At 39.6% G+C, this 12,644-nt stretch overlaps 1 protein-coding gene across 3 annotated transcripts in view; it reads left to right on the forward strand.

Moving 5' to 3' along the window:
• The window catches only part of TMEM50B (transmembrane protein 50B), a 57,377-nt gene that overhangs the window by 42,469 nt on the left and 2,264 nt on the right, over window positions 1-12,644 (forward strand). For all 3 annotated transcript variants that reach the window (XM_041734973.1, XM_041734972.1, XM_041734974.1), the window contains 5 exons: window positions 657-789; window positions 3,505-3,617; window positions 5,402-5,469; window positions 6,019-6,111; window positions 9,925-9,982. In XM_041734973.1, the coding sequence (XP_041590907.1) occupies window positions 691-789; window positions 3,505-3,617; window positions 5,402-5,469; window positions 6,019-6,111; window positions 9,925-9,982 (431 nt within the window). In that variant the 5' untranslated portion in view covers window positions 657-690. The remainder of the gene's footprint in view (window positions 1-656; window positions 790-3,504; window positions 3,618-5,401; window positions 5,470-6,018; window positions 6,112-9,924; window positions 9,983-12,644) is intronic.

Genomic DNA, 12,644 nt, shown 5'->3' on the forward strand with positions numbered 1-12,644 from the left:
ATGGTGTCTCTGCTCCATATATCTGGGGCTTCATTGGGTAAAGCTGGAAGTCTGGGTACTGGACTGGTGCAATAGCTGGAAGAGCAGTCACCTAGAAGTGGCTGCTCACACATCTGGCAGGTGGTGCTACCTGTTGGCTGGGAACCGTGGGCCAGAACACCTGTACATGGTCTCCTCACGGCATTCTGACCTTAGATTTTTTTTACATGGCAACTCAGAAGTCTGGTACTAGTGTTCTAGAGAACGAGCTACAAGCTGTGTTGCCTTTTACTATCTAGTCATAGAAGCTGTATGGCAGACATTACATAGAATCACTTCCTCTACTCTACTGGTCAGCCAGTTTTGATTGCCAAGCCTGAGTTCCAGGAGAGGGACATTGATTTCTCAGTGAAGCAGAAGTGTCAGAGAATTGGCAGACATGTTTTAAAACCATCAGGCTCATTTAGTAAATAGTAAACTTCCCCTTGTGTCCCAACACAATCCTGTGTACATGTCAGTTGGTATTCATTCAAGTATTTAATTTTTCTTCCTTAACCCTAGGTCTAGACCTAAAGCCAATTTCTGTTTAAAACTTTAAGAAAGGAAAAGATATTTCACTTCTTAAAAACATTTCCTTAGATTTGATTATTTTCTGTCTTTTTATTTGTCGAATACAGAGTTTAATGAAAAATCCATGCTTACGGGGTGAAAATGGCAGGCTTCCTCGATAATTTCCGTTGGCCAGAATGTGAATGTATTGACTGGAGTGAGAGAAGAAATGCTGTGGCTTCTGTGGTGGCAGGCATATTGGTAAGTGAAAAGGCCTGGTTGGTGACACTTTGCCTAATTTTTTGCCCTAAAAAAAATTTTTTTTTTAAGATTTTATTTTTTTATTCATGAGAAGCACAGAGAGAAAGAGAGAGGCAGAGACACAGGCAGAGAGAGAGGCAGGCTCCCCTTGGGGAGCCCAATGTGGGATTTGATCCCAGGACCCAGAGATCATGCCCTGAGTCAAAGGCAGACGCTCAACCACTGAGTCACCCAGGCATCCCTTTGCCCTGAAAATTGTCAATTCCTTTGGATCACGAATACCTTTTCAGAAGTGTTTATTTCACTGTTATTTTAGAGGAATAATTAGAATTCTAGGTATTGCTGAACAAAACATGCTAAGCAAGCCCTGGGTTGGTTTGACTTTATAAATTTGTTAAACTTAATATCTTCAGTTCAAGTGATAATACAATTATTACAAGCAGTAGCATTTTTTAAGTTAATGATACAATATAAGTCCTGTAAGCTCATCAGAGGCTTGGAATTTGATAACCAAACAGTGTTGTGACTCACTGAGATTCAGGATGTGTAGACAGCAGTAAGGACCTGAGGCTGTGTTAGAACTGAAGCCCTGCAGTGCTCTAGGGAAGGGACCCCAGCCCAGTTACCCCCCGCTGCAGCTCTGACAGGGAAATGAGAGGAAGACATTTGTGGAGGAAACACTTGCTTCGTTTTCTTCCTAACATTTTTTTTTCTTTTTCAATTTTTTATTACAAAACATGTTAAGCATGTATAGTCAACAAAAATAGAATGGGATCAAGAACCCTACTCACCCCATGTTCATACAGTCCAGCTTCAGGAAAAAAAATCACGACCATCTTGCTTTAGTGTTCCATCATCTACTCCCTGCCCTCACTGAGTTTCTGAAGCCAATTTCAGTATCCATTACATTTTTAAAATGTATCTCTTTCAGTATACAGTTCTATACCTGAGGTCTAGTAGAAAAAAAATAAATAACCCAGAGCAGGAATTAAAGATAATTGTGAATTCTCTACTTTTTTTATGTGCTTTGTGGTCATCTCACCTGCACTTAATTTGTCCATGACATTCTTTAAAAGTTCCTCTAAGTCTTTTCAGCTTAGTTTACATAGAAACATTGCATTTTACAAACTTGTGTTCAGACAGGCAGCATTTAATCAAACTGCATCATCGATTAAAACTGCAGCAGGCTTAAATAGTTTTGGAGACATGACAGCTGACCCTTGGTAATGCAGCTCATTTGTGGAAGCAGAAGAGCTTGGGCATATCAAAGAGGAAGGTTCTCTGGAGAGAATGAAACACTCAGGTAATCAGGAGCTGGTTAGCTGGAGGTTACTTAAGAGAGCTTCAGGGGCGCCTGGGCGGCTCAGTTAGTTAAGCATCCGACTCCTGATTTTGGCTCAGGTCATGATCTCAGGGTTGTGAGATCCGGCTCTGTGTTGGGCTCTGCACTCAGCTGGGAGTCTGCTGGAGATTCTCTTCCTCTGCCCTTCCCTCTGTGCGCATGTGTGCTCGTGCTCTGGCGCTCAAATAAATAAATAAATAAATTATATATTCTAATTTATTCAGAGAGAGAGAGATAGAGGCAGAGATACAGGCAGAGGGAGAAGCAGGCTCCATGCAGGGAGCCCGACGTGGGACTCGATCCCGGGATCGCACCCTGGGCTGCAGGCACGCTAAACCACTGCACCACCCAGGCTGCCCTAAATAGTATATTTTAAAAAGAGAGCTTCAGTGCATGTAATTATGGAGGATAAAAGAAGAAGATAATTCGTTCCAGATAACACATTATTTTTATCTTGAATTGAGAGCAGAACTTCAGGATCTTACACTGATTTGATTAGCTAAGTTTACCTCAGATGTTATCCAGAGTAAGTCAACAAGGGATTCTTTTTTTTTTTTTTTTTTTTTTTTCTGTGTATATCTGCATTTTATTTTAAATTATCTATGTTAACCAATGCACATTTAATTCACTCATATTATTTTCTTGCTTCTGACCTTAAATTTAACCAAACCATAAAGGGATAGTTTGTAGAAATTGGTTATTCTTCTACACATAAAATGATGGTAGGTTGTAATATAGATGATTTAGTTCCTTTTCTTGGTCTATTTTTCTTCAGTTTTCCTTTTCCAGTGACTGAACAGCACCCATAATTCCTTTGAAGAATAAATGGTTATTTCAATACTGTTGAAAGAAAAAAAACATATTTAATCTGTTTGGTTAGGTTTTGCTATGATTTATTTATCAATTCTTTTTTGAGAACCCTAAGAAAGTGACTATGTGAATGGGTCAGGGCCTAGGAGCAGAGGGAGGAGCTAGGAGACACTATAGGAAGGTCACCTAATGGGCACCTGGATGACTCAGTTGGGTAAGTGTCTGACTCTTACTTTTGGCTCAGGTCATGACCTCAGAGTCCTGGGAAAGTCAAGCCCTGCCTAGGCTCTGCACTCAGTACAGTCTGCCTGGGATTCTCTCCCTCTCCTTCTGCCCCTCTCCCTGCTCTCTCTCTGTCTCTCTCTCTCTCTCTCTCAAAAAATAAATAAAATCTTCAACAAGGGATTCTTATTTGTTATATTTCCACATCCAAAACTCTAAAGTAGAAATACATTATGTTTCATTTATATGGTCTGTAGAAATATAGGAATATTACAGAGCAAGTAACTTCATGCTAAGCCAAAGTGGTAGTGTTATCTTAATGACTTGGGCTCTTGCACAAGTTTTTTACAGGTTGGTGGATAATGATTGATGCTGCCGTGGTGTACCCTAAGCCAGAGCAGTTGAACCATGCCTTTCATACGTGTGGTGTGTTCTCCACATTGGCTTTCTTCATGTAAGTATGAAGGTAATTCTTAATTCAAGATTGTTTTCCAAAAAACATGTTTTCCTTATAGTTTTTAATATCTGGAATAACCTTTTAATAATCAATGGATTCTTCTTTGACATGATAAATATATATTTTTCCCCATTTTATTAAGATTTTAAAAATCAAGAATGAGTGTTGAATTTAGTCACATATCTTTTTAGCATCTATAGATTATCACATGATTTTTCTTATAATATTGTTAAACTGGTCAGTACTGTATTTTATCAGTCCCAAGATTATTTTTTATATTCGAATATTTCTGAATATGGGAGTGCTTCTTTTAGTCAGTGTTACCTTATAATTACAGTTGATTTTATATATATGTAAATTTTGGTGGTGGAGAATAAGAGGGTAGGGGGAGAGAATCTATTTTTTTTTAAGATGTTTATTTATTTATTTGAGGGAGAGAGTGCAGGCACATGGAAAAGAGCCGAAGGGAGCAGAGGGAGAGGCATAAGCAGACTCCACGCTGAGCAGACTTGGGGTCATGACCTTGAGATCATGACCTGAGCTAAAATCAAGAGTCTGATGCTTAACCCACTGAGCCACCCAGGCGCCCCACAATTGATAATATTCCTTTTTCTTGGTGGTAAAAAAAAATAATCATGGATCATAAAAAATCAGTGGCATCTTAGATTTAATGAAATATGTTACATTTCTAGATTGTTTTTTAGAGAATCATTCCTTGAGTATTGTAACACATGGAACTTTTAGCATGGAGAATAATTAATTTTTTTTAATATTTGTGTTTGCCAGTAGCTGACAGGAGGGGGGATTGGCCTATGGCTTTTCTTTTTTATTAAATCATTTTTGGGCTTATCTGTTAAATCTCACTTCATAAAAGAGTTTGGAAACTTTCTGTGGATATCTTTTATTAATTTTAAAAACTATGTTAAAACATTAAGATTACATAATTTCCTTATACTGTAAAGAGTTATAAAAGTTAAATTGTGGGGGTACCTGGATGGCTCAGTGAATTAAGTGTCCAACTCTTGATTTTGGCTCAGAGTCATGAGATTGAGCCCCCTGTTGGCTCCACACTGGGCATGGAGCCTGCTTAAGATTCTCTCTCCCTCTCCTCCTGCCCCTCCCTACCCTGCTGGTGCGCTCTTTCTCTCTCTAAATAAATATTTTTTAAAAAGTTAAATTGTAGAAGGTAGAACTACTTACATCTATTAAGAGTGCAGAGAAGAGGCTTTTCTGCTATACATACTATACTATCTACATTTCTATTATAAATGCACCTTGCTCTAACAAAAATGGGAAGAGCATGAGTAAAGTGGGCCTGTTTATTATATAGACATCAAATGTGTGACTTTGAGAAATGGATCAGAGAAAATCACTTGACCTTTAACAAAAAGAGGAACTTAACTCTTGATTATAATGAGAACCTTAAAATACGATGACTCACCCTGACTCATTCAGGTGTAAATATAAAATAGGCGAAGAACTCAGAAAATTGGCCCCTCTTTCATAATCTCTGGACACAAGTGATAGTAAATTCTTCTTCTTCTTTTTTTTTTTTTTAGTGATAGTAATTTCTTAAAACTAAGTATGTTTTCTGGGTGAAGTTTAGGTAAAGAGTTCTGTAACATTTCTATCCATGAGAATATTTGTTAAGTTAAAAAGAAATGTTCAGTTATCCAGATACTGACTTTAATTAGGAGATGTTTCTCTTCGAAATGATATATAAACATCTGTGACTATCTTAGCAGCATCCAAGCTTAAGAGATGATTTTGTGTTGTTGCAGGATAAATGCTGTGTCCAATGCTCAGGTGAGAGGTGACAGCTATGAAAGCGGCTGTTTAGGAAGAACAGGTAAAGGCACTTGAGTTGTCAGTGTACACTGGCAAAGAGGGATTTATCAGCAGAAAATAAAAGGTCTCTTTATATAGGCCTAGTTATGATTGTATATAATTGTTAAAATTACTCCTAGAAGTTCTATTTTAGTCATGTTTTACTGCTCATAGTATATAAATAAAATGTTATTATTTAAAATCAATGGCTGTTGGAATCCAGGTTACTCCTCTGGCAAAGCTAATGATGGCTTTAGGGTTTAATTAATCAGTTAATCAATTCAGTCATATAATTACTTAGATGCTCACCTAGCTTAGTTCGCTAGGGTATTAGTTTCTCTAGCCAGCAGAAAGACGATTTTCTTTTTTTTCCTCTTCCCAAGTGTGGCTTAACCCCTTTTAATTTGTTTTTTAAGTCTTTATTCATTTAATTGTTAGAGCAGGTGTATGGGAATATGTGGCTGTCTTTGATATGCATAGCATGTATTAAGTTAATGGTGTTTCCATTGTAACTCATTCTTAAGACTGCTGCAGAAATGAGTGGAAATCCTAAAGCCTGTTCTTTATATAGGTGCTCGAGTTTGGCTCTTCATTGGTTTCATGTTGATGTTTGGATCACTTATTGCTTCCATGTGGATTCTCTTTGGTGCATATGTTACCCAAAGTAAGTATTTATTTCTCCTTTTTATTTCTCTTTTTCTTAAATTAATTAACTAATTAATTTTACTCCCTCTTTTATTTCATAGAGATTCACATACGTCTTTTACATGTAGCGTAGTCCGTTAGCTCCACCTGGAGTAAAATTTAGTGTAACTATTCACTTAGCTTGAAGATACCTAAGTTGTTTAATAAAACCTCTCAGTGGGGTCGCTGAGTGCAGTGGGATAACTTGGTTGTGGAATCTAAGCCACTGACAAGACCAGGTAACTCTCAGCCATTTCTAGAGCTTCTGATTACCTTCTTTACCCTGGACAGCCAGGCTGTATACTCGAGGTCCATATACTGAGGGTTGTAAGTGGTAAAGTGGGAAATCTGTACAGATCTACAATCCCATGTACATAATCCTAAAATCCACAAAGTGCTGGAAGTTAGGTTTCTCATAACCAAATTGGCAGCCAAACCTGACTTAAGTTGACAGGGGCTCCTTATGGTCTTTATTCCATTGAATTGATATTCAGATGTTTTCTTGCTAGAATGTGGTTGTATTTCCTTGTGGAGGCTGGTCCCAACAGAGCTGGGCTGCTATGTTGTATTTCTGCCCTGCATCACCATTCCTACATGTGAAAATTTCTGAATTCCAAAACATATCTTGCCTCGAGAGTTTCAGCTCAGGGGTATAAACCCCAGTATTCCACTGAGATGTCCTCTTTCCAACCCAGCCTGGAATTTTTTAGGCATAGGTACAGGGGAGATTTTTAGGGGTAAGACTGAAGACATGACTGTAGCCTTCATGCAGAAACCTGCTCACTCACTCAGTGGAGTGAGCTCACAGTGCACCATCCTGAGTTTTGTGGCTGCTCCAGGCACCATGGTTTTCCTCCAGGGTGGGGTCAAAAGGCAGGATCCAGTCTCAGAAGAACCTGCTTCTCTCCCTTCACTTCAAAGACCAGGAGTCTGTTTCAGATAACACGTAACACCACTTATTCATCCTCTGATCCCTCTACCCCTGCAATCTCTTTGTCACTCTGCTTAACTGCCGCATGGCCTTGTCCTTACCCACAGCTGATGTTTTAATACCCTTGATAGGACCCCTTCAGTTCCTAGCTCTATCTTTGAAAATTTTTGTCTTTCACTCAGCACAAAATAACTTATTTCCTGGAGCACCTGGGGGGCTCAGTGATTGAGTGTCTACCTTCAGCATAGGTCATGATCCAGGGGTCCTGGGATCAAATCCCACATTGGGCTCCCTGCTCAGCAGGGAATCTGCTTCTCCTGCCCCTCCCTCTGCTTGTGTGCGCTCTCTCTCTCTCTCTCTCTCTCTCTCTCACATGCTCTCTCTCAAGGAAATAAATAAAATCTTAAAAAAAAAAAAAAGTACAAGTGGTTGACTGCTGTTTAGATAGTATTGTTCATCAAATATATCTAAAATGTAGGGGTGCCTGACTGGCTCAGTTGGAGGGGCAGTGTACAACTCTTGATCTCAGGGTTGTGAGTTTGAGCCCCACGTTGGGTGTAGAGATTACAAGGAAGGAAGGAAGGAAGGGAGGGAGGGAGGAAGGAAGGGAGAGAGAGAGAGAGAGAAAAGAAAGAAAGTTATTTTAATTAAAAATACTAATGGAGGACACAGTTCTAGTATGAACCTCATGTAAAGTGCTTTATTAAAAACGGCTTTATTAAGATATAATTTGCATCTCAAGTAATTTACCCCTTTAAAGTGTATGTTTCAGTGTTTTTAATATACCTAGAGTTGTGCTACCATCACACAATCCAATTTTTTTTTTAAAGATTTTATTTATCTGAAGGGGGCTGGAGAGCATAAGTCAGGGGAGGGGCAGAGGGAGAAACAGACTCCCCCCACTGAGCAGGGAGCCTGATGGCAAGCATGATCCCAGGACCCTATGCCGAAGTCAGACACTCAACCACCTGAGCCACCCAGGCACCCCACACTCTGATTTTAGAACGCTGTCATCCCAAAAGAAACCCCTTACTCATTAGCAGTCACTTCCATTACCTTCTCCACCAGCCCTAGATAACCACTAATCTGTCTTTGTAGATTTGCCTATTTCATATAAATGCAATCATGTAGGGAAGTGTGTTTTAAGCTCACTCTGTCCCTGACTCTAAGTACTATTACTGATTTCCTTGGAAAATCTACTTAGTGACTTCAAGCAACTGGTGGAACTTTCCAGTTTCTGTTGTGAAAATGGGCATAAATTATCATTTCTGGAAGGTGTGTAGGGAAGTAGGAAGTTTGTAAAGGTTGTGCAGTCATTGGTTGTGTGTTTTTTTTTTAAAGAACTAGTACACAATGAGAAATTTCTCAATTGTGGGGACGCCTGGGTGGCTCAGCAGTTGAGTGTCTGCCTTTGGCTCAAGGCATGATCCCCCGGGGTCCTGAGATCGAGTCCCGCATTGGGCTCCCCACAGGGAGCCTTCTCCCTCTTTCTGTGCCTCTGTCTATCTCGCTCATGAATAAATAAATAAAATAAAATAAAAAAAGAAATTTCTCAGTTATGGATTTCATCTTTTTATTTGTATAGCAATGCTCATTATATATACTTTCCTGTTTATAAATTGAATATGCTTTTGCTTCAGAGAGCATTTCTGACACGTATTTCAAATCTTTTGTTGTGCAGATTTTCTTGACCTATGACTAATCATAATAGCAGCTAACATTTACATAGCACTTTATGGGCCAAGTACTATTCGAAGCACTATACACACAGTCATACATTTCTTATACTCTGTGGGGTAGGTGCTGTTATAATGCCCATTTTACAAATGAGGAAACTAAGGCATAATAAGGCTAAATAATTTGCCCACTGTAAGTATACAGATTATTAGACTACTAAATCATCAAGAATTAAATTGTATCTTTCTAACATTTTTTTAAAAGATTTTATTTATTTATTCATGAGAGAGAGAGAGAGACAGAGACATAGGCAGATGGAGAAGCAGGCTCCCATGGGGAGCCTGATGCGGGACTTGATCCCGCCCGGGATCCTGGGATCACAACCTGAGCCAAAGGCAGACATTCAACCACTAAGCCACCCAGGCACCCCCATTTTTGTATTTCTATACAATAGTTTTCCCCCCACCTTTTCCATGGGGGTTATGTACCAAGACACCCCCCCACCATGGATGCCTGCAACCATGGAGAGTACTGAACCCTATCTATACTCTGATATCCCTATACATGAGGAGCTATGATAAAGTTTGAGGAGCTATGATAAAATTTGAACACAGTAAGAGATTAACCACAAGGACTAATAAAATGGAACAATTATAACAGTATACTGTAATAAGTTACATGAATATGGCCTCTCTCTCTCTCTCAAAATATCTTGTACTATAATCACCCTCTCATTCTGGTGATGATGTGAGATAACAACACATCTGTGTGACTAGATGAAGGGAGGTGAGTGATGTAGCTTTAGGCTACTGGTGACCTACTGATGACCCATCAGGAGGATCATCTGCTTGACCGAGGATAAGTGAAACCTCAAGAGGCAAAACTGCAAATAAGGGCAGAGTGAGCTACTGCTGCTTCCTTAGCAGCTCTCTTGCAGCTACAAGCATAGGAATCGCCTTAGACAAAAAAGAGAACCTATGAAGTTCACTGTCTTTTATCCAGAGTGAGAACAAGATGTTTTGGGAGAATAAGATGGACATTTTCTTCCTAAAGTTTCATCATAGATAATGAATAATAGCCATATTTTATAATATACAGAGCATGTCATTGTGAGTGGCACAAATACTGCACCACTGCCATTTGCCTTTTGCAATCTTCTAATCTGTTTTTACTTTGTATGTGCAGATACTGATGTTTATCCAGGATTAGCTGTGTTTTTTCAAAATGCCCTTATATTTTTTAGGTAAGTTGCCTAATTTCTTAACCACACCTAAAGCATTTACAGAAATCTCACTTCATTATAAGAGCAGCATATAGAATGGAACATGTATAAATCCCTTGAATTAGTTAACAGTGTGTAGAACTTCTTTGAAAAGGTGAAAATTCCACTGTTGTATAAAGGGGCATATGTAAACTATTTAATTGGGGTCCTGCTCTGAGCTAAGAGCTCAGCTGGATGATTTATATATGTTGCCTTGCAGTTCCCATGTAATTGTCTAAAATACTACTTAGAAACCAGGTGATGCTCCCATTTTATAGATGAGGAAATAAGGTTCAAAGCCTACTTCGGGACACCCAGCTAGTAATTGCAGAGCAGAGACTTGAACCCAGACTACTCTTCCATAGCCGATTAAAAACCATTTCTTTTCTTAAAAAAGAAAAACAGAAATCAGATTTAATATATGTTATTATCATGTCATATACAAAACCGGTTAGGAAATTGAATTTTTGATTAAGTATTTAAGAAAAGTAAATATAAAAACAAAGCAAAAGTATTTTTCAGGGGCAATCTTCTAAAAAAAACCCTAAAATAAAGCTCATGGGGTACCTGGGTGGCTTAGTTGGTTAAGCATCTGACTCTTGATCTCAGCTTGGGTCATGATCTCAGGCTCATGAGTTTGAGCCCCACATTGGAACCTACTAATAAAAATATTAAGCCCATATCCTATGCCTTTCAGAATGAATGTCTTTTAACGTAAAGATAAGTATTTTAGGCATCCACTTATAAATTTATAGCCCCCCCAAATCATTAAGATCTAAGCGTTGAAGAACTTTGTTTTTGTCACTGTTTTAAAGCAACCTGATTATGATGTGCTGAGATGAAGCCTTCTGCATGTTTATTCTGTTTGGGGTTCATCGAGTTTCTTGGATCTCTCTGTGGGTTTCATTTTCATTGAATTTGGAATCTTTTCAGCCATTATTTTATTCAAAGATTTTCCCCTGTCCATCCCACTGTCGTCGGAATCCATATATACTGGGCTGCTTGAGTCATTACCCCTAGTACTTCGTCCTTTTTTGGTTTTTGTTTTCTGTGTTTCATTTGGGACACTTGCTCTTGTTATATCTTTATGGTCACACTAGTCTCCTCTCCTGCACGTGTCCACTATCACTCCTATCCAGGGGTGTGTCACCTCAGACACATGGGTTTCATCTCCATTTGCTTGATTTTCCTTATTTCTCCTTAGCATGCTCACGCTCTCCAGCACCTCCTTGAACATAGGACGCACGTTTATTAACTGTTTCAGAGTTCCTCTGTGTCAGTTCTGAGTCTCTTCTTGTTAATTTCTACTCTCTTTATTTTGGGTCTTTCTCCTTCCAGTTGCTTCTTCACATGCAGCTGGTTGTGGGGGTAGGGGCTGGATTTTTTGGCATTCCTTTAAACATTTTTGATCTTCATCCTGGGTGCACTTAGGTCACTTGGAGACAGTTCGATCCTTTTGAGTCTTGCTTGTAAGCTTTGAAGGACAGAGCCAGAGCTGACCCAGTCTAGGGGTGACATGTCCCCTGACTAAGGGGGTGCATTTTGTGCGCCATCGATTCTGAGGCTTCCCACTGCTTAGGAGGTTGGGAAGTCTTCCCAGCCCTGTGACAGCTCTGGGACTTACTCCTTCCCTCTCCTTGAGTAGTTTCTTCACATTCATCTGCTCATCAGTTCTCAGCAGAAGATTCAAGGGGAGTCTCCTGCATGTCTCCCTCTCTCCTTAGCCGTGTGTACTCTGCCTCATGGACTCTAGCCGCTTTGGCCTCTCTGAACTCTCAGCTCCGTCCCCTCCGTTTGAGGAGACCGCTGTGCTCTGCTCTCTTACTGCATCATGGCCTGGACACTCGTGGCTTTCAAAGATGTTTGATGGTTCCTGCTGTCTTATAATTATTTCCTGGCATGTGACCAACAGTCCTTTGGGGATACAGTTAAGTTTTCCTGAAGACATCTTAGGCACTGTTTAGAGTTTTAAGATCTTAGATCTTCAAGATCTTTCAAGATCTCAGATATCAGATCTTGAAACTCTAATCTAGGGACACCTGGGTAGCTCAGTGGTTGAGCATCTGCCTTCAGTTCAGGTCGTGATCCTGGGGTCCTGGGATTGAGTTCCGCATTGGGCTCCCTGTAGGGAGCCTGCTTCTCCCTCTGCCTGTGTCTGCCTGTCTTTCTGTGTTGTTCATGAATAAATAAATAAATACAATCTTAAAAAAAGAGAAAGAAAGAAAAGAAAAGAAAAGAAAAGAAAAGAAAAGAAAAGAAAAGAAAAGAAAAGAAAAGAAAGAAAAGAAAAGAAAGAAAAGAAAAGAAAAGAAAAGAAAAGAAAAGAAAAGAAAAGAAAAGAAAAGAAAAAAGAAAAACTCCTGTGCTCATGTGGCCTGGCTACTGCATTAACTGAATGCTCAGCTCAGAGCCTGGCAAGTTAACCAACCTCCTGTGTGCTTCCTCTGTGCTGGGCCTTTCTAAGTAGCAGAGTGTGGCTCCTATGTCTGTGGCCACTCTTCCTCTGCTTCCTTTGCAGCTGGCCCTCCACCCACTGGCTACTAACTTTTGAAGTTTCTTACGGCTCAAGTCCAGGCCTCTTCTCCCTCAAAGTGAACTCCTTTATGCTCAAGACCTTGATTACTGCATATATGTCAATGAGTCA

Source organism: Vulpes lagopus, chromosome 20 (assembly GCF_018345385.1).
Source record: "Vulpes lagopus strain Blue_001 chromosome 20, ASM1834538v1, whole genome shotgun sequence".
Classification (NCBI taxonomy): domain Eukaryota; kingdom Metazoa; phylum Chordata; class Mammalia; order Carnivora; family Canidae; genus Vulpes; species Vulpes lagopus.